The 26,121-nt window shown below is 42.8% G+C and overlaps 1 protein-coding gene across 2 annotated transcripts in view; it reads right to left on the bottom strand.

The window, feature by feature from the left end:
• Positions 1-282: 282 nt before the first annotated feature.
• ern1 (endoplasmic reticulum to nucleus signaling 1) overlaps positions 283-26,121 on the bottom strand; it is a 98,084-nt gene continuing 72,245 nt past the window's right edge. For both annotated transcript variants that reach the window (XM_069929808.1, XM_069929809.1), the window contains exons 12-22: positions 25,234-25,419; positions 20,834-21,095; positions 19,398-19,488; positions 18,538-18,727; positions 18,260-18,359; positions 15,014-15,213; positions 11,520-11,667; positions 10,517-10,644; positions 10,264-10,387; positions 8,743-8,810; positions 283-7,031 (exon numbers count right to left, since the gene is read on the bottom strand). In XM_069929808.1, coding sequence (XP_069785909.1) covers positions 6,810-7,031; positions 8,743-8,810; positions 10,264-10,387; positions 10,517-10,644; positions 11,520-11,667; positions 15,014-15,213; positions 18,260-18,359; positions 18,538-18,727; positions 19,398-19,488; positions 20,834-21,095; positions 25,234-25,419 — 1,719 coding nt within the window. In that variant the 3' untranslated portion in view covers positions 283-6,809. The remainder of the gene's footprint in view (positions 7,032-8,742; positions 8,811-10,263; positions 10,388-10,516; positions 10,645-11,519; positions 11,668-15,013; positions 15,214-18,259; positions 18,360-18,537; positions 18,728-19,397; positions 19,489-20,833; positions 21,096-25,233; positions 25,420-26,121) is intronic.

Raw genomic sequence — 26,121 nt, 5'->3', positions numbered from 1 at the left:
CTCCCGCCCTTCAAAACTAAAGGGGGTTGTAGATCATTTGGGGTATATGGGCAGCATGGGCTCATGGGGTTACCATGCTGTATGTCTAAAGCTAAATTTTAAAAATTGTAATGTAGTCTTGTGTAAAAAACAAAGTTCCAGGACACTTCATAGGAATATCACCAGCTGTAAGGGAAACCTAAAAATCGGTCCTTACAATGTTTAGCTTAAGGAAAGTTGTCTTGTCAAGTTGCCCAAGTGCATTGCAGTTAAACAGGTGCCAAAATGCATAGAACACAAATGGACACTATTTCAATATTTTATTGTAATAACCAGGTCAACAGGTAAAAAATACAATTACATCCCCAGTATTTTAAAGCATGATTCATTATTTCAATTAAGACAATTCATAAATAATTAATAAATCCAGTGAAACAGACCCATGTTCCCTTCTCTTCTCTCTCCATCTTCTGCAGGCTCCCTTATCCACTCATCACCCCTTTGGTACCTACTTCTGTGACCACAGGAGATACTCCACTTGCACTGACACGTCCTTCCCTCACCACCATTTGGGGCCCCAAACAGTCCTTGCAAGTGAAGCAACATTTCACTTGTGAATCAACAGGGGTCATCTACTGCATCTGATGCTCCCGTTCTGGTCTCCTCTACATCGGAGAGATTGGACACACACTGGGAGATCGCTTTGCTGAGCACCTTCGCAAGGGCAGTAATCTCCCAGTGGCCAACCATTTCAATTTCACATTCTATTCCCACACCGTCATGTCTGTCCATGGCCTCAGGTACTACCAAACCGAGGCCACCCGTAAATTGGAGGAGCAATACCTAATATTCTGTCTGGGCATTATCATCTTCTCTGGTTTCCATTAGGCCCCTCTCCATTTTCCCTCTCTGTCTCCAGCTCTCCACCTCCTTCACTTGCCATTCAGAGAGCTACCCCCTCTGCTCATCAGTTCTCAGCTTTTCACTCGTGCCCTCTCACCCTTATCCACCCATGACCCATGGGCCTGTGCTTAAATCTCTGCCCCTATCCCACCATTTTATTCAGGCACCTGCCTGCTATTTGCTCATCCGTTGATGAAGGGCTCAGGCCTGCATCATTGGTTATGTATTTTTATTTTTGCTATATAAAGAATGCTGCATGACCTGCTGAGTTTCTATGGCATTTTTGTGTGAAAAACAGTTCCGTTTTTCATTTCTTATTATGAATGCTGTGACATCATTTGTGAAAAGGATGTCCAGCTTATATATCTTATTATCACATCTAATGACCTCATCACAGTAGCCACAATAAATTACTATGTTCCCTTTCACAGCAATTGATATAATTGTCATAAATATTGCATTTTATGGGCAAATTTTACACAACACATTGTAAGCTCAGTGCATTTCACTGTCCTGTCACTTTGGAAAGTTTTAATTGGTTGTTACCACATAATATGATTGAGCATTTCATTAACTTGTGGTTTGGGCTGCAATAGACCACATAGATCGTCGTTAGCTGTTTCTCTGTACAGATCCATTGGCCTTATCGCAGCCACATAAAGGCACATGTCTCGTTATTATTTGAGGATAAGCTTAAGTTAAGCATCAATTAACCAGTCTGGACTGTCTGACCTGCTGAGACTTCTAAGCATTATCTCCAGTAAACAGCTTCCAGCTAAATGGCTATTGCTGGTGGATTGCTACGTTAATGGAACCACTCCCAGTTTTATTTGATTCCTATTCAAACCCCTGACTTCATCAAATCAAAGCAACTTAGCTTGTCTTGTGCAAAAGGGAAAAAAAAAATGATTGTAGAATGTTTCTGTATATTTTAAGGAAATCAGATATCAATTAGTTTGGGTAACTAGATCCTAACATCCTGGATAAGGACGTTCAATTCTCCATTTTAGCTTGCAGCTCAAGTTGTACTGGAATGCTTCATCTCCAAGACAGATTTTAGGATATGTCCAAAACCAACAAATTACAGATTTCTAAAAACATCATGAAAAAGATGCTTTACAGAGCAATTACCAAACAAAATTTGACAACAGTACAAAAGGAAATCTCAAGATGATCAAAACTTGAAAATAAAATTGAGCCAGTTGAGAGAGGAATGAGGAATAAAGATTTCAGAAAGGATTCCAACAGAGGACAACCAAGAGTTCAAAATAGAAAGAGTGTGTTTCTATCGTCAGGATACAAACCCCTACAGATTACAGATGCACAGTGAGAGCCTGGAGAAATTTGAAAATGCAGTGAGAATATTAAAACCAATGTATTTTCGGGAGCACATAGATGATGGGATAAATGGGGCATGGCAAGGCCAGTTTGGTAACACAAGCTTACAAAGGGAGGCTAGCAGGAACAGTTGAAACAGTCCAGTCTATTGATAATAAAGACATGCCTTCACCAACAGAACAGAGGAGGCAGAAGCAGTGTTATGCAGTTCTGATGAGGTGGGCATGGTCTTCCAATGATCATTTCTGGGTGAAATGTGATTTCAAGGTCACAAACACTGGTTCAGCTTCAGAGAATAGTCAAGGGGGCAGGTGGAAGAGGTAGAATCAGTGGCTGGAAAACAGCTTGCAGCTGAGAGCAAAGACAACAACATCAATTACCTGGACATCAAAGATTTTGCTTCCTGAACAATAGATTTTGGGCAGCTCATCACAAAAATCACCTTAATATTTTTCTATAGCACCTTTTTAAGATAAAACTTATTTTTGTGATTTACTGTCATATTTTAAGTCTACTTCAAGCTACAAAACTATGAGCTGCAACACGTTATTGAAAATCCATTTTCTGCATTCACACTTGGATGTCTTCCCTGCTGTTCTTGATGCAGTCAGTGATGAACATGGTGAAAGGTTTCACCAGGACATGGTGACCATGAAAAAGTGGTATCAAGGTAACTAGAATCCATCAATACCAGCCAACTATTGTTGAACATTTACATGAGAGGCATCAGATGCTGAGTACAAACGAAAATCAGGGGCAAAACACTTTCAGGTCAGTTGAACTAACGCAATGTGTCAGCATCATTATGCGATTAAACAGGATAAATTCAATTAAATTTAAATTAATATTTCAACAACTTCCTATGTGATACAGCAAATCTGAAATTATCTTTGTGTTCAGCTTGAAGATGTCTATCAAAACCCCCATTTTGTTTCAGGAAGCAAACCTTTTGGAAAACAAATTGTTGTCCAGTGCTATTAGAGGGGATCTCTATTCATTTTTGAGGTTGTGAAGCTCAACAGCATTAGTGATAGAGTATAGCTTGGTAGCCAGGGTACTTTCTGATGACATTTGGACATGATCGAGAACACAGAGGGGTCCAAGGTGTGACCTTTGGGATGCTAGCAAGTAGAAGCAAACAAAGCAGAGGATTTCCTGGACAGCAACCTCACCCTGCTGAATTCAAACGGAGGGAAACTAGGGGAGGATTTGGTCAAGTATGCAATGGTTGGAGCTAATTTGAGAATAAAGGGCGAGATTGGTCCCAATGGTCAAGTCACCTAGAGCTTAATAAAGCAGGATGAGGAATTTTCCGATTGCAAAAATTCAAACAGAATTCCAGAAAAATGCAATGAATTTGGGAAGTGAGACTTGTGCAAGGCCAACTGTTTGAAGTAGGATGGCAATATCAGATTATGAAGGACTGTATACAAGGAGAGAGAACCTTTGCAAATATCAGCTATTGTGGAGGCCAGGAAGAGACGCAGCTTTATGAGAATTGGATGAAAGGAACAGGAGATACACTTTGGAGAAAGTCTGCTCTATGGGCTAGGGAAGGGGAGGTGTAACCTTCAGACTAAATTATCTCACTGAGAAACAAGAATGGACAAGACATCATCATCCAACCAGGATGATTCTGGAATATTGAGCAAGAAAGCAGATAATGGACAGAATAAGGCAGGCTAGTATTAAATCTAGCATCTTAAGTTCTAAAGCCATCTCGTGCAAATGGAGCAATAATATCTACTAAGGGTTGGCTGCCCACTGGTAAAATTCACCATGTATGGAATCAACGGTATGAATAAATAATTTGAGGCAATGACACATTAGAGACTAAATTGTAAAGCAAAAGATGCAGTTTCAGTTAATCTTGGATTTTAAAACAATGAGTTTATTCAATTTGTGAAATGGTTGCTTTGCAGTTAAGGATTAGTATGCTTGTGTACAGTTGTGACTTCAGTCATCTGACATTTTGGGCAAATGTCAAGATGGATTATTTAGACCATTGGCAATAGGAGCAGAAACAGGCCATTCAGCTCATTAAACATGAGCTGATCCACTCAGCCCCACTGCCTGGCCTTCTCCCCATAACCTTTGATGCCCTGGCTAATCATGAACCTATCAATCTCTGTCTTAAATACATCCAATGACCTGGCTTCCATAACTGCCTGTGGTAACAAATTCCACAGATTCACCACCCTCTGGCTGAAGAAATTCCCACACATCTCTGTTCTTAGTGAACGCCCTTCAATTTTGAAGTTGTGCCCTCTTGTCTTAGACTCTTCCAACATGGAAAACAACCTTTTTACATCTACTCTGTCCATGCATTTCAACATTCAAAATATTTCAAAGAGATTCCCCCCCCCCCCCCCAATTCTCTTAAATTCCAACGAGTACAGGCCAAGATCCTCATATGATGACCCTTTCATTTCTGGAATCATCCTAGTGAACCTCCTTTGAACCCTCTCCAACATCAGCACATCATTTCTTAAATGAGGAGCCCAAAACTCCAAGTGAGGCCTCGGGGGATACAAGCTTGAACAGGCCAATGGACCTTTGTCATCCCAAGAGGGCACCATTTAGTTTCCCAGATTTGATCCACCCCAATTAGATCATGGTTAACTACTTATGAAATCCACTTACCAGACAGAAATCTGGCAAAAACTGTGAGATATTTTTAAAAATATATAATTAATTACAAAGCCTCAGTGTGCTTGTGCTTGAATACGAGAAACTATGGTGGTGATGGCAACGTGGCTGGACTTTTCACTTTGAAATAACACAGGAAAAGCCCCTGTGTTCTGAAAAATGTATTCTTGAAGTGCACTTTAAGTACTTAAATCACACGCTACTAACTTCAAAATAGAAATCATTAGTTATCAACAATTCAAATTCATGACAGACATAACAAAATTAAACATTGTTTCATTGGAACTGCTTCATCTGAACCATTAAAGTTAATGACAGACTAAACTTTTTAGTGCAATTGCCAAAAAAAAGGAACAAAATTTCATGCACTAACAGTGACGTTAATGCTGGTTACTTTCACAATATCTTCAACTAACCAACATGGAATTAATACTTTGCAGAAACACCGTGTACTACAAACAAATTTAAACCAAGCAGAAAACACATAGTCTAAAATCAGCTCTAAACATACATTAAACATTGAAAAGACAAACCTGTCACTCACCAGATAAAAAGACAATTCCAATAAATAAATAAGTTAGTTTTTAATTACCAGCAGAATATAAAGAGATGACACTGATGGTTAAAACAAAGACTGCACTGTCTTGTGAAATAGCACTTTTTCATCCTAAGTGCCAAATATAGATTTTACCCCTTGGAATCACAATAAGATTCACGCTCCTTATGAGGGGATCATGACCCATCTGTCATGGAGGAAATAAGCAGAGATTGACTATTTACATCACAGGCTGAGATCCTGCCCTAATGAATATATGACCTAGAGTTTGTGCCATTACAATCAATGCACAGGAAGCTGGGGGGGGGTGGGTAAATGGACAGAGGAGAAATTAGATCATATCTGCGTCGACAATAGTTGACATTCACTCAAGCTGGGCAAGAAATGCCACAGGAGCCGACGCACTCTCCACCTTTACTTTACCCTTCCCCCCCCCCCCCCCCAACCCCATGCATCAGGATTTCCCAACAACCACGAGACTAGGCAGAGTGGAGATGCACAGGTGATCTTGCCCGTGGTTTGCTTTGTCCTGACTTAAATAGGCACATGGACAGTCTCCCAGGCAACCACTGTGCATAAAACGCTGCCATTCAACAGTGTAAACCTGGCAAATGGTCATCAGTATTTGGACTTAAAGATGACAAAAAAAAACAAATGACATGAAACAGTGTGGTGACAGAATGCTATACATTTGAGACCTTTTAAGGAGGGTCAGTGCTTGAGAACAAAACCTGACTCAGGGAGGTCTGAAAGCACAGCTTTCATTTGGGTTATTGTTTTTTTTGTGGATAACCAATCTCCTTCTAACTTTCCTGTTTCTGGGAAATTAATCAAGACATTTTGTTCTACCATTGCTTCACTATCAATGGACCAAGAAATGTTATGCTGATCTGCCCTATTGATTCAGGTGAACTAATCCACAGTAGTGCAAGAGTCGCGCTCATCCTTACAGCAACCGTAACCAAGGCGGCCTTCCACAAACCCATTTATACTTTGTGATTACGACTTAATTGAAGTAATCTTCGAAAGGTTAGAACTTTTCCCTGAATCAATAAAACGCAGAGCAGGCCAGAACTGGTAGCACATCACCATGACTTTTCTTACTTTAGATATATATAAAAATGTTTCTTCCTGTGAGGAATATATTTTCTTGTATTAAAATGCAGAGGCAGTCAAACTGTAGATCCATTAACTGGAGAACTACATCCACCTCAGATTATGCTGCAGATTGTGCAGTTTCATAGGCACTTAGAAGTAGCTTGGCAAAGTCTTTATTTTGCCAAAGGCAGTCTCTTTGTACTTGCCACATTTATCCTTAAAGGCCTTGTGGCTGGAATGAATTTTGCAATTGAACAATTTCACTTTCAGCTTTCCATCCCTTGGTTTATTGCAAGTTGCCATTGACCGACAGGACGGAGTGCCTTGGTTCTGCTGCTTCCTGGAAGTAGTAAGGATGAAACAGTCTCTCCTGACTGCAGATCTGCATGGCCAAATATGTGTGGAGTAATAAGTGGGGGAAACGGAGAGTGAAATAGCAAACAAATTCATCTGGGACTGAGCCCAGAGTTTCCTGCACGTCCTCAGGCAATTCTCTGTAGTGGTGCTTCTGCAAAAAATAACACAAGAAACAAGATTCAATACACATCAAACCAGATATTTCCCTTAAAAGGACAGTGCTGGCAGATTTGTTTCCTCCATCTTAAACAGACATTTCAACACCTATACTAGAAATGGCAAAACACAGTCCTTCCATTCCACTAAATTAACGCACAGCAAAACGGTGTGGGTGTGTGTGTGTGTGTGGGTGGGGGTGTGTGTGTGTGTGTGTGTGTGGGTGGGTGGGTGGGTGTGTGTGTGTGTGTGGGAAGGAGGGTGGGGAGAGAGGAAGAAACTGGGGAACATTTGAAGAACAAATTATAAATTCACATCAATAGATCACTGAAATAACCTTTCATTAAACTCAGCTGATCTGTGAATGTTTAAAATATTTTGATTTGTTCCTTCAGTTTCTTCCAAAGGATGGTCTGAGATCTATTCTTCAAAGTCATTTTCTAGCTGATCTGACCAGGAGGTGAGCGTGCCAAGATGGATCACCTTCTGTCTAATCTTCTCAGGGATATCCCAATGAACTAAACACAAGGTTGGAGTTGCTTGGCTGTGTGCTCGTAATACCTTTAAACTCCTGATAAACAGGAATAAACCAAGGTTACATGGGCAATGCTGACAGGCTTTTTGGGGGGGATGGGGGAGGGGCAGCAGCCAGGGAAAGGGTCCACGGCTGTGGCATCAGGAGCTCAGATGGGAGGGCAGCCAAGGCCAAAAATTGTGGAGGGAAGTGGGGGGGTTGACTTTTACAAGCTTCATATGGAAACACGCAATTTTTGGGCCAATAAAAGGGGTGGGGGGTTATACGGGATCGACTATTACACGAGTCGGTATGGTACTTCATTCCAAGTCACTATTCTAACGGTCACTGTTTGTTTGTTACTGGAGAAGCATCTTGTGATTGATATATACAGTTAATGGCAGAACTTTAGAAAGCACTGATCTGGGGGTCCAGATCTGCAATCTCTTTAAAGTGGACACACAATAGATAGGGTGGTGAAGAAGCTGCATAAAGACTTGCTTTCTTTGTGGCATCGAGTAGAAGAGGAAGAGAGTGAAACATGAAAGTCTACAGATGCTGTGACGGTGGTAAATACACGGAAATGCTGGAGGAGGAGAGGAGGAGCATCATGTTGCAGTGATACCAAACCTTTGCTAGGCCACATTTGGAGTATGGTGTATAATTCTGGTCAATTAAATGAAGGATGTGGAAGCGTTGGAAGGGATGCAAAAGAGGTTCACCAGGATTAGTTTGGCCAATAAATATGCCAGTTATCCCCATAGAGGAATTCAACCAGAGTAGTATTATCTGTTGTTAATCAAGTTTTAACAGCTCACCTGAAAGAGGCAATAACTTAATTATTCATAATATTTAATTCTGATAATAGGTTATCTATTTTACAACATAAAACACAATTCAACAGAACAGGCTTTGTCCCATGATGTCTGTGCCGATCATGGTGCCCAAATTAAGTCAAAACTGCTGCTTGCACATGATACATAGACTCAGATGTGCAGGGAGAAGAGGGCATCAAGAAGCCTGATAAATGCTACCATCACATCTGCTTCCACAACTAACCTTGGCAGCTTGTTCCTGTCTCTTTGCGCCACACTCCCCTAGTAAGTGACTTTTTTTTTAAACCCCCTCTGGGAGGAGGCTTCTGACTGTCTGCCCTAACAATGATGAAAGGTTGCAGAACTGGTCCTCTTACCTTATTCCTCATTGCACGAAGCAGATCTCGCACAGAGCTCCCCTTGTATGAACGGAATTTTCTGAGATCTACAAGAAGTTAATTTGCATTGAAAATGTGATCTGATACACTGTCGTTGTTATCACTGTAATAAAGCAATGGACTTCACTGATCAGATAGCAAATCGAGACAAAGCTAGCTCATGCCAACCCGCTTTCAATAACTGCGGCAAGGGTGGCAATGTCAGCTTTCGTGCACATTCCATGATATTGGGACTGTGGAGAAGATGCTTCCTTTGTAACATTGCTGGTTAAAAATAGTGCGATATTAAGCTTCAGAGAAAGTGCTCAGAATTACCACCATGGGGTAATATCAAAGACTCAGAGAGACCTCAATGGCTGGTATCATTCCACTTGGAAGGGAGAGGACAGGGAAACATTCAACACAGCACAATCTGCTGAAGGAACTCAGCAGGTGAAACAGCATCAGTAGGAGAAAGAGTTGACAACGTTTGGGGATGGCAGAGTGCAGAGGGTGAATGGTCAGTACAATGAGCAGAGGGTGGGAAGGGTTGGACAGGGTACCATGGGGGGGGAGGCTGGTGAACCAGGGAAGAATGGCAGAAAGAAGCAGTTGGCTACCAGATACCAGACAAAAGGAGAGAGGTCCGGTGGAGGAAGAAGAGTCAGACGGGGGGGGGGGGGGGGAGGGATGTGGTGCTGGAAACTCATTAGAGGTAACAACACTGGTATAATGAGAGATCAGGTGGAACAGGAGTGGGCAAGGTAGGTAGAAAAGGATGGAACCAAAGAGGGAGGGGGATGAGAATGCGGGAGGGGGTGGTAAAGATGATGAGGTTGATAGAGAAACACAATTAGCTGCAGATGCTGAATCTTAAGAAGACAAAGCAAAGAATTGCTGGAGAAACTCAGCAGGTCTGAGTTGAGTCTGGAGCGTTCATTAAACCCAAAATGGTGACTACCATCTGCTCCAGTTTGTATTTTCTTCTTTAAACATAAATTTGGGCATATATCACAGTAACAGGCCTTTCAGACACTCAATTGATCTACAATCCTGGTATGTTTTTTGAAGGGCGGGAGGAAACCCACGAAAACACACAGTGAGAACATACCAACTCCTTACAGACAATGCCAGATTCAACCCCGGTCACTGGCACTGAAACAGCGTTGTGCTAACCGCTGCACTAAATGTGCCGCATGTCTCAAATTGCTAGTTCTTTTTAAAGTAATCGCTGCCTTGATCATTTTGGTGCGCACCCGACCACTGACATTCCCCTCTGCCAGGAACATTTCACTACCAATTTTCTTATCTCAGTTTAAGATAAAACACAGAATGAACAAGTTTTAACGGTTATTGCCAGAAAGAAAAAAAAACCCCTTATATAACATCTGATCCTGTCAAACCCCAGGTCAGCATTGAGGAATGGAGAATGAGTAGCATTTTCTGTCAAACAATGGTTTGGATGAATCAGCACAGTTTAACACAAATCAGTTGCAGTAAAATACCACGGGATCTGCCCACCTGTCTGCAGAGGTACAGTGATGTGCATTTTCCAGTCACCTTGAACCACACTGCGCCCTCCTCGCTCCAGCTCTCTCACTATTGATCCATCCAGAGGCTCTTTTTCTATTCGATCACTGACATCCTGAAATGATTAAGCCAAAGGTAACTTAATCCTGGCATGCATTCATGGTTGATTTTTCTACTGGCTACACTGATGTGTACTTCCAGAGAGTAAGCTATTTGGCTTGAGTTAAATGAAATATTAGCAAACCTGGAAAAATTGAAGCTGCTTCTCAAGACTCCAAAAGAAAGGATTTTTCAGGACGCACTTGGCAGAGGGACGCCTTTGAGGGTCCATGTTTGTCATCCCTTGAATTAAGTCACGAGCAATAATGTCATCTGGAAAAAGAAACAGTGAATTACTGAGGGAAACATCCAGAGAAAGCAATCGCTGGCTGCCGCCTTCCTCACATCAGAGGCATCAGACTGTTACACTGTGGTTGCTGTGGCTATCTTCCAACATAAGATGGCTGACCAGAAGATAAAGGACAACAGCTCATGGCCCAGAGCAATTCATCATCTTCAGAATCATTTCTGTTGGCAAATCACTGATCTGAAATATTAACTATGTTCTTCTCGCCACGGACTGTTTGTTTATGGTCTACCTGCTCCTATTATAGATTTCCACACGCCCTTCACTTTTGTGTTAAGAGGTTCCCCCTAAACTTTTCCCTTTTCACCCTTAACCCGTGACCTCTGGTTTGTATCTCACCTAGCCTCAGTGGAAAATGCCTACCTATATTTAATCTGTCTATTTCCCCCCCCCCACAGAATTTTAAATACCTCTATCATATCTCCCCTTATTATGCTACGTTCCAGGGAATAAAAGTCCTAACCTGCTTAATCTTTCCCTGTAACTCAGTTCCTGGAGTTCCAGTAAACCTTCTCTGCACTCTTTCTATCTTATTGATATCTTTCCTGTAGTTATGTAACTAAAACTGCACACAATACTCCAAATTTGGCCCCACCAATTGCTTATACATGTTAAATGCCTTGGCTTGTGATAGCTGCTGTCCAACTTGCTCTTTCACTCCAAGAGATATGTGACTGGCATTGACGAAGTGACATAGGGACTGACAGGAACAAAGCAACTTTAACATCAGATCGTCACAATTCCAATTCAGATCATTATACTGGATTTTTCACAGAATCAATCAAGGCATTGCCTCTCCAAAGATGAAGCTTCTTGCCCAAGGGACTTGCTGGGAACTTACCATGTATGTCAGGTTTTAAATGTTGAAGGTTGCTAACACCCAGCAGGATGTTGGCTTGCCGCTGCAGAGCCTTTCCAAAAGGGTGACTCCCTTCTGAGATCACATAATAGAACACACAGCCAGCAGAGAAAATGTCCACCGCACATGTCTGGGGAGAACCAAACAAGTATTTAAAACATATCTGCTTGTGTCTGCTGTTCAGCACAGGACTGGGCCCTTCAGACCATTGTGTCTATGCAAACATGACGCCGCAATGAAACTAAAACTCTGCTTGCGCAGGAGCCATAATCCTACCATAGTCACGTCTTTCCAGAAGCCTCTTAAACACCAGTATTGTAACAACTTCCACCAGTCCTCTGGCAACCCTTTCCAGACATCCACCATTTTCTATGCAAAAAGAACTTGCCCCAAACATTTCCATTAAATGTTCCCCTCACTTTGAATGCTCACGACATTTTTATCCCAGGGGACAAAAATGATTCTGATTTGTGACCCTACCTGTGCCTCAATAATTTTCACCTCAGCATCTGATGCTCCACAGGAAACAAAAGTTTGTCCAACCTCTTCCCGTAGCTCACACCATCTAATCCAGACAGCATTCTGGTAAATCTGTACCCTTTCCAAAGCCACACCATTCTTGTTTGGGATGACCACAATTTCACACAATACTCTAAGGCAGCTGAACTAAAGTTTTACAGTGAAATGCACTTTAAGTATGGCAATATCACAAGGGCAGGACAGCCAATGCAGAAAAAAAGAAAGCTTTTCATGGATTAGCAAGCAGACCGAACTTCATGACTTGGTCGTAACAATAAATTCTGATCCTGACTCAAAATGTGGTGTAATTTGGATGTCAATATATTCAGAATCTTGGAAGTTTTCTAGATTGGCTCAAGGTTTCAAAATTGTATGTGACAAGACTGCAACTCTAGTGGAAAATGGTTGAGCACTGAGCTGAATTTTTAAATGTGTCATTTATAAAGTGAAAAATCTTATAAACAGAAATCTTGTAAAAACCCCTGGTATCCAGATTTCAAGCAACAGGCAAAAGAAATTAAATTAAAATAAATAATATTAAAATACTAGATAACAAATTTAAAATTGTCAAGGTAAATCTTCTCTGAAGAAACACATCAATCTTTGGTGAAGATGGGAGCAAATATTCAGTTGAGCAATGACACTGCATCAATGTAGCCCACCCATTTCCTTGCCAATGAACAGGACAGAGTATTCTCAGGTGAAGGACAGATCAGCCAGTGACTAAGTAAATCTCTCTGCTTATTCCCATTCTCTGAGAGGACTCCACTCTTTCTCTCCCCCCCACCACCCCTACACCTATGCTACACTTCCACAAGTCAATGCAGGTACCAGCACTGTTGTGAGCTCATTGTCTATTGGGAATTAAACAGAAGTTGTACAAACTCAATTTATGGAATAGTATTAATTTTTTTAATTTAAATTTAGACATACACCACAGTAACAGGCTCTTTTGGCCCACGAGCCCGTACTGCCCAATTACATCTAATTGAACTACAACCCCCAGTATGTTTTTTGAATGGTTGGAGGAAACTGGAACACCCGGAGGAAACCCAAATAGACATGGGAAGAATGTACCAACTCCTTCTAGACAATGTGGGATTCGAACCCCAGAACTGATTGTTGGTGGTGTAACAGCGTTGCGCTAACCACTACACTAACCATGCTGCCTGCTGCGAGGTTTAGTAAAGCTGTGAGATACAGCAAAAAAAGGATTCGTCCTGCCATTTCTTGGTGAAAGACAGTGTCAACTATTTCCTCTCTCTACCCTTTAACTGATTAATTCTAAACATGCATTAATTTTTCACCAGGGTCCATTGGTTTTAGCGCATCAACTGACCTCTCCAACGGTCACTGCTCTAGAAACATTACGATGGTTCAGCTGTAATTTGCAGTGGGAGCTGAATGACACCAGGAGATCACAGCTCATTGAGCACTGGTTCTTCCTGCCTGCTGAGTCAGCAGGCAGTGGGGTGGATGTGGAATTGCTGAGATAGAAGTGAACTACCTTGGTAATCCTCAGCTACTGGGCTTTCATTCTGTTGCCTTCTACTTCCACTGGTCACCTCAGCTCTCACCAGATAGTCACATTCTAGGTCCGATCCACTTGTACTCGTGGAGACAGAGTTTAGTTAATGGGAAAAGTGACAGAAAGTTGCATAGGGACCATTCTTTAAAAATAAAAAATGGGCAGGATGGTCTAATGGAGGAATGAAATAAGTGAACCACTTGTATAACTTATCCTGTGACAATCACAGTACTGTACGATTATCAGGAGACACAGAACACCCCACACACAGAGCCACACAGGATTTAGTTTCTGAAGCTGTAAGTTTTCCACATAAAACACCAACTTGTCTAACACCAGTTTCTGTGCTCCAAATTGTTAAAAGACTTTCCTTTCTTCTTCAGGCAACTATCTGGGAGCTACCGTCATCCACTGTTGCCTGTCCATTAGACCAAAAGACATAGGAGCAGAAATAGGCTATTCAGCCCATCGAGTTTTCCCCGCCATTTAATCATGAGCTCAGCCTCACTGCCCGGCCTTCTCCCCGTAACCTTTGATGCCTTGGTTCTCCTAAACTCCAATGAATACAGGCCAAGACCTGTCAATGGTCCTCATATGATAACCCTTTCATTCCTGGAACCATCCTAGTGAACCTTCTCCAATGTCAGCAGATCTTTTCTTAAACAAAGAGCCCAAAACTGCTCTCAATACTCCAAGTGAGATCTCATCAGTGCCTCATAAAGTTTCAATGTCACATCCTGCTCTCATATTCTATCCTTCTTGAAATGAATGCCAGCATTGCATTTGCCTTCTTCACCACCAACTCAACATACAGGCTATCCTGCACGAGGACTCCCAAGTCTTTTGGCATCTCTGGGTATTTTCCATTTTCTCCCCATTTAGAAAATAGTCTGCCTGTTTATTTTTTACACCAAAATATATGACCATACACCTTCCAACATTATACTTCATTTGCCACTTCTCTCTCCATTCTCCTAATCAGTCAAAGTCCTTCTGTAGCCTCCCGTTTCTTCCACACTACCTTCTCCTCCACCCATCCTTGTATTACCTGTAAACTTGGCTACAAAGTCATTCATTCCATAATCCAAATCATTAATATGAAACATAACAAGAAGCTGCCCCAACACAGACTCTTGTGGATCACCAGTAGCAACTGGCAGCCAATCCTAACATTCTGTCCTTGGTGAGCATTTCACCTGCACGCCTTATACAGATAGCTAACATTAGACAGAGTAACTATCCAGAAAAGAGGCAGGAGGACACAGTACATGACGTGACACCAAATATACTCCTTGTATTCTAACTTTTCTGCTTCCTGCCAATGCTCTAGCCACAAAAGTATGTTTCCAGTTATAACATGGGCTCTTATCTTGTTAAGTAGCCACGTGTATCGATATGGGACGGTGCACTGCTGCTGTGGCGAACTCACCGGATTTGACTTGCAGTCTTCATTTAGCACCTCGGGAGCAATCCACCCTTCAGTGCCCGGTACCCCAGACCTGCGGCTGAAACTGTGCCTGCCTACTGCCAGCTTCTTGCACAGACCAAAGTCGGAGATCATGGCTTTCACCCTTCCATGAGCATTGGGCATGGAGATCAATATGTTGTGTGGTTTCAAGTCTCTGTGAACTGAGAGAAAACTGGGCACATTACACACTTCTACAAGGCAATATGAATCTAAACAATGAGCGTTAAAAGCCACAGTGGCCCAAATATAAAGCAATGAAGTTACTTGTCTGAAAAGAAAATTACAAGTCCGGTTTGAGTTCCTCCACAAATCCCTCTCTGGCTGCCTGAGAATTGCAATTTGTGTAAAGAACCCAGAAATAAAAAAGGCACGGGCTGGATAGTAAAACTTATTGTCATCCGATTGTACAAGTATAAAAGCATTCTCCAGTCTGGTGCAAAACACGCAGACACACATCCAGACATAACACACACATACAAACAATGCATATGCAGGACAAGTATTCATCTACACAAATAAATAAAATTTGTTTCATGAATATGAGAGTCTCGGATGGTCAGTGAGAGCAGTTCCTTTGGTTGTTCAGCATTCTCACTCCCCGTGGGAAGAAGCTGTTCCTCAGCCTGGTGGTGCTGGCTCTGATCCTCCTGTAACTCTTTCCTGATGTGAGCAGCTGAAAGATGCTGTGTGCAGGGTGGAAGGAGGTCCACAGTTATTTTTGTGCCCTCTTCAGACAATGATCCCGGTAGATCATGTCGCTGAAGGGGGAAGGAAACTCCATTGATCCTCTCTGCTACTCTTATGGTCCTGTGAATAGTATAAGCAAATCAGGAAGTGCCCATGGAGAGGGCATCGAAGGTGATATTTCAGTTAATTACCTCTCTTCAGAATCAGGAATCCAGAGAAGGCAATGAGAAGAGACTGGGCCAAGGGAGAAAGAAACAGAGGAGGAAGAAACGAATTCTTGGGTCAGGAACAGACTGAACCGAGGGTCTCGCTCAAGGAACCATGTCTCATTTTCTGATAGGTCACATTACAGGTCTGAGTGCTCCATGTTGAATTCTGCATTTCAGATATTCAGACTTTCCAATCTACATCAGAGCTGCTCAGCGACATCTAATTGTAACGTTAACTCTATCCTTTCAGCTTCCATAGATGCTGCCGGACCAAATCATTTCCAGCTGTCCTTTATACTTCAGATTGCCAGCATCTGCAGTGTTTTGTTTTTCAGTTTCAACAATACTTTCTCTTCTCCTCCATACACATCAATGGACAATAACAAGCCTTTATCACCCCTCTCACAGAGGGCTCCTGTTATTTACTCTCCTTGGTTGTCACCCTCCCCCCTCTCTGTAAATTAGTCGATTTCCAACTTTTCCTCGTTATGACAAAAGCTAATTATTTCTCTCTCCGATACCGCATTACCTGCTGAGCATTTACAGCATCTTTATTTCAGATTCGTTGGAGAGCTGAGGACATGGAGCAAATGCAGACAAGAGAGACTGGCTTGGTCAATATTGACAAGTTGGTCTAAAGGGGCTGATTTCTGCTGTGTGACTGCAACTTGCCATCTTTGCCCAGTATGGCCTTGTGCAGCCATTCTCAATTCCCTACAACACATTTGAGTAAAAGCCTCATTTTTTTTTCCCACCTCACATAACATAAATATTTTTCATTTTTTTCTGTCTAGTCGGTAGAAGTACGGAAGAAACCAAAACCTGACTGCTTCACAAGGAAGGGGTCCATAAACTTTATGCAGAGACCCAAGGCTTAAAGACGCATACATCAGGATGTTATTTGTCGACTACAATTTGGAATTCAACACCATCGTCTCCTCAAAACAGATCAGCAAACTCCAAGACTTCAACACCCCACTGTGTAATTGGATCCTGGATTTCCTCACCTCCAGAACACAATCATTGAGGATTGGTAAAAACATCTCCTCCACAATCAGTTCTGGACCACCAAAGAGCTGTGTTTTTAGCTCCCTGATTTACTCGCTTTACACCTATGAATGTGTGGCTTTGTACAACAACACCATCTACAAATTCACTGACAATACCATGGTAATGGGTTGGATATATAAAAAAAAGGGTGTCAAGTCAGGATACAGGAAGGAGATGGAAAACTTGGCTAAATGGTGCACCAACAATAACCTCGCACTCAATGTCGCCAAAACCAAGGAGTTAATTGTTGATAGGAAGGAAATAGCAGAGGTGTATGATCCAGTGATCATTGGGGGGTTGGAGATGGAGAGGCTGAGCAAATTTAAATTCCTGGGAGTCACTATTTCGGAGGACCTTTCCTGGACCCCACAGCCCATTTCAGGCACCTTCTGCTCTCAGTGTAAAAGAAATGACCCAGACGTCTGCCTTAAACTTCCTTATCTTCATCATAAATGCACATCCTCTAGAGTATAATGCTTGTACCTGGTGGAATAGATTTTGACTGTTCTCCTTATCAATGCCTATCATGGTTTTAATAACCCATCAGGCTTCCTCCACACTCCCGCCCAGCCTCCAGCACTCAAGAGTTTGTCCATCTTCTCCATGCCCTCTAATGCAGGTAACATCCTGAGAAACCTCTTCTGCTCCCATTCCAAAGCCCCCACATCATTCTTGCGACTACAGTATTACAAATACAGCCTAACAAAATCTTTATATGGAATAGTCTGTGTATGATTACATTTAACAAAATATTATGCAAGGTAGATTGGACGTGACCTCAAATTAATTCCACCGCCTGTAATCACCAATTTACTCAGATATTCGACTGAGCCCTCCAAGTTTGGGAGGGAAATCTATTGTTTCAAGTAATAAAATGAAGGATCCACATCTCTATCGCTGTACAGCACAAGACGATGTTTTTAGCTGATGTTATATTTGAGCTGCCACAGGTAAAATCCAAGATGAAGAAATTCCCTGGCTTGGACATCAAGACCTCTGACAGCCACAAGTTGTTCTATGTTCAGGCTGGAAATCAGGCAGACGCTTGAATAAAAAGAAATGTAACCAATGTTTCGGGCCCGAGCCCTTCGTCAGTGCATGAGCAAACAACAGCCAGGTGCCTGAATAAAATGATGGGAGGTGGAGCACAAGCCCACAGGCAAGAGGTGGATATACACTGTGTCTCTGTAAATGAGAGCTCCTGCACATTAGCATGCTTGAGGGAACCCGAGGAACTCTCTGGTCTGTGGGTGTTTCTTACCAATATTGAGTGAGTGTAAATATGCCAGGCCAGAGGTGGTTTGTTGAAGTAGAATTATGGGCTCCAAACCATGGCGATCAAAGTCCTTTTGTTCAACGTACTACGAAAGAGAAAATTAGCATTATATTTGTCACAAGGAACAGGTACAACAACAAAAATAATTAACAAAAACCAACACTTGTTAAATTTTCTTTCATTAACTAAACTGGCTGGTGCCTGATGTACTGAAAACTTCCCTCTCCCTCCTCTACCCAACCCTGGGCCGTTGCTGTTCTCACCTCCTGCAGGGTAGCTGTGCACAGCTCGATGGCGATGTACTGGAACTGACGGTCTTTCTCCGTGCAGAAGTAGCGGATCACGTTTGGGTGCTCATCTGATTCGCGCAGCAATTGTACCTCTCGGTCCGCAAAGCTGAAGCATTCAGGCAAAATCCTTTTCACGGCAACGTATCGATCGTCAAACTTGCCCCTTCAGAAAACAAGGGGCAGGAAGCTAAAATGATTGATCTGGGTCAATCTCTCACAGGAAGACAGCAGTTTGAGGCTGAACAGCAATCACAGAACCAGAGAACATCGCAACACAGAAACAGGCCTTTTGGCCCATCTAGCACCAGGACAGAAAATCTTTTTTTGTCAAGGAAACTGCTACCCTTGTGTATAACTTTCCGAAACTTAAAAATTATACCTTAAAATCAGGTGGTCTTATACAAAGGGTCTAAAATTCTTTCCTTGATGACAAAGCCGGCATCTTCCTGCAGCTTTGATGTAATCCCACTCATGCCCCGTTAGTTATTTGCGAAGTCTCAGTGCTCCCCCACGGAGTCCATCCACATGGTCCGATTGCTTTCAGCTCTGTACAGACTTTAAACAGCCTGTTACAGGCTTATTTTAAAATATCCAAATAAAATTTAAACCTTTAAATGATAATTTGTTATTAAAATATTGTGATTTGCTTTTAACAGCATTCACTGGTCAGTTGTAAGTGCAGATTTGTGAGATCATATTATACAAAGGCTATTGCTCAAAACCAATATTTTAGGTGGTAATTCCGGGGTCGCCCTAAACAGAGTAGTCCTGTACCACAGCATATATGGTATGTACATCACACACACCAGAGTCTGAAAGCCAATTGTACGTACTTGAACACGATAGTTCCTTCAGCTCCATGTCCCAGGACGTTCTTTGGATGAAATACAATCTTCCCAACAGCCACGATATCAGAATCGTCATCTGAGGAGCAAAAGCAAAAGGTTAACTTGCTGCTTTGTTTTGGACACGAAACAGTGGTAAAACAGTGACTAAAATTCCCTCTTTCACTCCCCCATGTACCTGGAACTGATGCCAGGAGCCATACAAGAGATCCACAGGTAGTATCAGGATAATGATATACAGAATGATAGCCAGCCCTTACAGCCCACGAGGCCCTGCCACCCAAAAACATGAATTTAAAAAATCCTTGTAAGTTTTTGGAGGGTGCTGTACTATCAGGTCGGCACGGTTAGTGCAATGCTGTTACAGTGACCTGGGTTCCAATCCGGTGTATCTGTAAGGAGTTTGTATATTTTCCCTGTGTCTGCATGGGTTTCTTCTCACCGTTCAAAACATACCAACTGAAAATGTAGGTCAATTGGGTGTAATTGGTCGGCTCGTGGGTTGATAGAGCCTGTTACCATGCTGTATGTCTAAACGTAAATTGAAAAAGATTAAGTTTATCACCCACATTTCATGTGCCCTCCATCTCACTGCTTTTAAGATAAAACATTCTGAGGCAATCTGGTTCTCCAAACCACTGAACACTGGGAATTTGTTGTACAGGATCCTTTATACAGAAACCTTGGGAGTTAGTGTGTTCTGAATTTTGGATTTTTACAGATTTCAGAAAGCCAGATTTATCCACCCCCTTTCAGTCGCCCTGCCGTCTCCCCCCACCCCCCCCCACCCATCCGACTCTCTCCCCACTTGCTGGATTTTGGAGCTTTCCGGATTTTAGATGTCCAGATAAAGGATCGTGTACCTGTATGGATTCACTGATCAACACAAGATAAGGAGCATGGAGCTGGGCAGATCGTGTTATTCTAATTATACCGTGGCGACAGCGTTGCCTTGTGACAGGACTTTCGTTGAAGGCACCTGCAGCACCTTTTCCTCAAAGGTGTCCTGCCTTTTTCCACCTGGAGCATCACTCTCCTGGGGAAATAAACTTCTACCACTGGAGTTTACTTCCCATGGGGTGGCACAGATAGCATAGTGGTTAATGCAATGCAGTTTCAGTGCCAGCGATGGTACCAGGTTCTGAATCTGGCGCTGTCTGTAAGGAGTTTGTAGGTTCTCCCCATGTCTGCGTGGGTTTCCTCCAGGCTCTCCTATTTCCTCCCAACCTTCAAAAAAACATACCGGGGGTTGTAGGCCAATTGGGTGTAATTGTGCAACATGGGCTCGTGGGCTGAAAGAAATTCAGCACAGAAACCTAGCTTCTTTGTTTCTTGTCAACATTGCTCCCATTCCCCTCCCCCTCCCCAACAATCATCCCACTGCAGTAGGTTTCCACGGCTCTGACTGTACTGTCACCCTTTACCTCCATCCTCTTGCTCTGTAGCTGAGCTGCCAAACTCTGAGACGGAATGGTTGGAGTACACCGAATGGTTGGATGCTCTCGGGGAGGGACTCGGCGTGTTGGTGCTTGAGCTCTCATTCCTCAATCTGGCTGCTTCCATGAAGTCAGTCTCTGGGCCCAAGATGGGAGGGCGGAAGATGAGCTGCCGCTTCTGCATGAGTTCTAACCTTTCCTCCAGGTGTTTCTGAAACTGCTCGTGTTGCAAATGCTGCTGCTGTACAGTCTAAACAAAAGGAGTATTTAGAAGCTGGTGATGCGTTGAACCAAAATCATTAAAGAAATAGATCGGGTTGTGAGAGATGGGAAAATTGATCTAAAATTATGAACATGGAAGAAACTAAAGTTCATCAGTAAATGGCTGTAACCAGTTCAAACAGGATAAGCTTGGGGGTTAGGATGCAGGAAAGCAGAGTCAGCACGATTAACATAAGAATCTTCTAGTCTTTGTGACAAGACCATAAGACTAAGATAAGGAATGGTAAGGTACAATAGAATGTAGGAAGTTGAGGTAGTCTGGATCAGATAAGGGTCTCCTAGCCCTGGACAGAAGTACCAAGTCCTACATTTCTAATTAGCTAACCATACACAGATTTATTAGCCAACCCTAGATAGAATGAGTCAACTCTGCATATCAAGAGACTGTAGCCCCGAGAATCAGGAAGGTGTGAATAAGGACAATAACATGATGGGGCACCCACAGGATACCCCCTGGTCCTCCAAATGTACTGAAACTGCACGTAGGCAGGAAGGATTACCTATGCCAAACCCATCCAGGGGGCAGAAGAATGTAAGGGGGAGGGCACTCTGATACTGAAATTGACTGTATAAAGGTTGGGTGAGCCCCAGTATGTGTGTGTATTCCCAGGGTAAGGGGAAGCACCCAACTTTGCATTGTTGTAGTAATAAATGTTCTTTGTTCTCAATTTTTGTCTCGAGCAATTTCTTTAAAGGTACTTTAATTTCTAACAGGGTGAAGGCACAAAGTCTTCTGCCTGGAACCAGAGGACATAAGTTTGAGATGGTGGGGGGGGGGGGGGGCGTGGGGGGTAGTGCATGGAAATTTAATATGAACTTGCTGTAGCTTTCTTTTTTTATTACACCAGGAGTTCTCAACCTTTTTCTTTCCACTCATATATCACCTTAAGTAATCCCTTATTAATCATAGAACACCTATGGCATAGATGCTCTGTGGTTAGTAAAGGATTACTTAAGATGGTATGTGAGTGGAAAAAAGGTTGAGGACCACTGTATTACACAGATGGCGTTGGGTGTATGGAACGGGCTGCCGGAGGAAGTGGTAGGCAGATATATGGATAGTGGGATATGGGCCAAACACAGGCTTGGTGGGTGCAATGTGGGTGGGATATTTTGGTTGGCGTGGACAGGTTGGGCCGAAGGGCTTGATTCCATGCTGTCAGACTCTAATAGTCATGTAGAGTTTTGAAGGTCTAGTGTTAGCATATAAGGAATGTTTGTCGGCTCTTGTTCTATACTCAATGCAGTACAGAAGGATGGGGGGGTGGGGAGAGGGAGAATTTCAGAAAATGTTGAAAGCTGAAAGGCCTTGGCAAAATAGCTGTGGTAAAGTTGTTTCCTAATGTAGGAGGTTCTAGGACAAGAGGACGTAACTTTAGGATAAAAGGGCGTCAATTTAAAACAGGTGCGGAAAAAATTCTTTAGTCAGCGGGTTGCGAGTCTGTGGAACTTGTTGCCACAGGTGACTATGGAAGTGAGGTCATTGGGTGTGTTTAAGGCAGAGATTGACAGGTATTTGATTAGTCAGGGCATCAAGGGTTACGGGGAGAAAGCTGGGGAGTGGGGCTGGGTGGGAGAATGGCAGATCACACTCGATGGGTCTCCAGCTCCTATATTTTGTGAATTGCTAGCAGCTAGATTAGCATTGCATTTCAACAGATCTGCTCAAGTCACACAAAGGTACCTATCAGCCAATGTCACAGGTTTATTTACCACCTTCTCTTCTGCCAGTCCCTCAGGATCAAAGACAGCCTGCTTTAACTCCAGATCTGTGGTTGACCTGGGACCCAGAGGTGAGGGAGGAGAGGGCAGCTGGGTAGTTTGGAAGATGGTGCACTCCTCCTGTAATTACTCTGGGCCTCTGAGTGTTCCCAATGAATGAGCTAAAAGCTCTGTGTGCCTCCCTGAATGTTGTCTCTTTGGTGGTCATGCGCAGTGAATCGGGAATGATGCCACCTGGTAATCTCGAAGTTGAGTGCCTGGTTTGCGAGTCTGCCAAATCCATCAGAACCCACTTGGTGTAGCTTAGGACTCAATTCTGGGGATGATGGCCTCAAGGACACTGACGTTGGTTCATTTCTCTTGCCTGTAGATTTGGATGAACTTGCAAATCCAGTGCTGGTGGCATGTCTCCAATTCCTAGTGGTAGTCAGGAGGGCAAGGCTCACTGCTGCTGTATAGGTGGTGAGTTTTGTAGATTCAGCCAGACTGCTGGTACACTGTAGTTGGAAGGGTTGTGGCTGTCATGTGACAGCACCACCCCCCACCTAGTCGGAGGACACACTAGCTGCCAATCAGGTTTGGTTCCGCCCCACCCATTAGGGCAGACCTTGCTGTAGTACCATGTTAATTACATGGACTGCATTTTCCAGCCTGCCTGTACTTGGCCTTGGGCATTGGCTGTGTAATTGGATTAACCCTCCTGGCACTGAACCATGTTCACTGTAAATGATCTGCAGACACTTGTGTGTCTTCAATAAATTAAAATTCTGCTGCTTGATCTTCAAGTCAAGTCATGCTTATTTGTTGTTCATACCATAAACCTTGCAGAGTACAGTGAAAACAAGATAGCATTTCTCCGGACTGTGGAGCTGGTTATTTACATGCATAGATTACCTTAGAAACAATTTTTATAAATAACATATCACTCATTAAACATCAGGTTACATATGCTAACCCTGTGTCCCCGGAGTTCAGAAGCCTAATGGCTTGGGGGAAAAAGCTGTCTCATGATCTCTCCATTCCCTGGATATCCACACGTCTACCTAGAGACCTCTTAAAAGCCATTGCATCTGCTTTCATTAATACCTTTACGACTCTCTGGGTATAAAGAAAAGTGCCCCACAGCTATCCTTTTAATGTTCCTCACCTCACCTTAAACACATGGCCTCCAATATTTTGGAAGTTGAAGGATTCTGACCACTCCGATGATATTTGGGTTTTCATTTGTTCCAAAAATGGCAGATCAAAAACTCTGATCCCCCTCTTATTTTTACAACAAAAGCAAACCAGTTTAATGAGATGAATGAGCAAGTTGAGAGACGCGACTTTTGTATCTTATCCAGCCCACCTCCCATCAGCCTCGGAGGGAACTGAAATCACATTGTGCCCACACAGAACTCCAAAGTTCATTTCACATCATCATGAATGCATCACTCACTCTCTGGAAGGATGGGTTTTCACAACTCGTTTGACCTTACAAAGGAAAACCTCTGTCTGGTGGTAAAACGTTGCATAGTGCCAACCCAGGCTCCACTCTTGGCCTTGTGCGATGCCTCACAGCAGTTAGTCTCACAGTTTAATGGGACCTGGATTTAATTCTGACCTCATGGACCTTCCACGTTCTCCCTGCCACCACATAGGTTGCCTTCAGCTGTTCCAATTCCCTCCCACATCCCAAAGACGTGCTGATCTGTTAACTGGATGGGGTAAATTCTTTGTTAGTGTGGGGAGAAGTGGGAAGACTGTTGGCTGGGCACTTGATGGAATAAGACGAGAGCGAATGGAATTGATGGAATTGCTCTGCTGCAAACATCTGACGGGCTGAATGGCCTCCTCCTGCTTCACAGTAGGGTACGTGAAGAGCAGCAGAAATCTGTCAGGCATCTCTTCCCGATCGTTGTTTCCAAAATGCACAAAGGATTGAGCACAACACCATTTTGATGGACAGCTGTCCTGCAGGCTACCAAGCCCTCCGATTAACCATTGGACTGGTTCCCAAGAAAGGCCCACCTTTAGATGTCCAGACATTAAACTCCAGAATTCCCTCCCCAAACCTCACCATCTCCTGCTCTCTTTCTTTAGGATGCATCTCAAAGTCTAATTCTTCAACCTTGTTGGGTATTCATCTGCATTAGCTTCAATTTTTGTATCCCTTGACTTCTGTGAAGGAACCCTGGAGAATTTTATTATTCCAATGCAACATATTGGATCAGTTAATTTTTGGAAGGAAGTGGGGGTGGATTTAAAAGAAAGGGTCCAAGGTCTAGGTTAAGTATCTTCGTTGTTAGGAGCCATGTCCTGATTCTATATCATACACATCTCAGCTCTACACTGCCCCAACCAATTAGCCTACACTGCCCAACTCGAGGCTTTGAATCCCCTACCTTAGGATAGGTGATGACAAAGGCCACCCATCCTGCCAGCAGAAAGGTACTGAAGACAATCGTGGCCATATCCTTGAGAACTGAATCCACAGGGGCTTCATGCTTAGGTTGCGATTTGCTATATTTTTCTTTGAGGTCGTTAAGAATGTCAAAGTCCTCAGCAACTTCATCAATGCTTGGAAAATGCTGAAATAAAATTACAAAAAAACATTTTACAAAAAAAGTCAGTTGTACAGAAATAGACAAATACACGCGATACCTGAAATTACTGTTACAACCTTTTCTCCAAAGTCAATAAACTGGGACATGAACTCTCATCAGCGAGGATGCAGGTTTGATTCAGTTAATGCTGTTCTAATTTGGGACTGCACAGTGGACACTATCAGAATCTTTCAATCAGGAAACAATGGAAATTTAGGGTTAGGAGTGGAAAATCTCTCCAAAAATTAAAAAAAAAAAATTGGCCTGAATCCCTCTTCTTGGAAGTTTTTCTAAGATTCTGCTTGCCACTTCTCTCCTAATCACTCCTCACTCCCTGAAAAGGATTTGAGACCTGGTTTTCTACAGACAGTTAGTCTGCTGACATGGAGGAAATCCACAGAAACAATATAACCTTGTCTGCTGCCTAGTATGTGGAAAACAGAACCCATACTGACATTGACCTGAAATATTAACTGTTTCTCTTTCCGTACACACTCCCTTAAAAGCTGAGCTTCTCTAGATTTGATTTTATATTTAATATAAAGCTCACAGCTCTAATGCAGTTTCTACATTATTGCCACAAAGGTGAATTTTGTACCACAGATGGTCAGCCAGGCAGTGATAGTAACATCCTGACAAATATGGAGTAAAGTGTGTAGTTTTGGTCACCTACCTACGAGAAAGGTA

The sequence above is a fragment of the Narcine bancroftii genome, chromosome 3 (genome assembly GCF_036971445.1).
Source record: "Narcine bancroftii isolate sNarBan1 chromosome 3, sNarBan1.hap1, whole genome shotgun sequence".
NCBI lineage: Eukaryota > Metazoa > Chordata > Chondrichthyes > Torpediniformes > Narcinidae > Narcine > Narcine bancroftii.
Note: the sequence above shows the minus strand (reverse complement) of the source record. Positions and strands in the feature narration are given on the sequence as shown.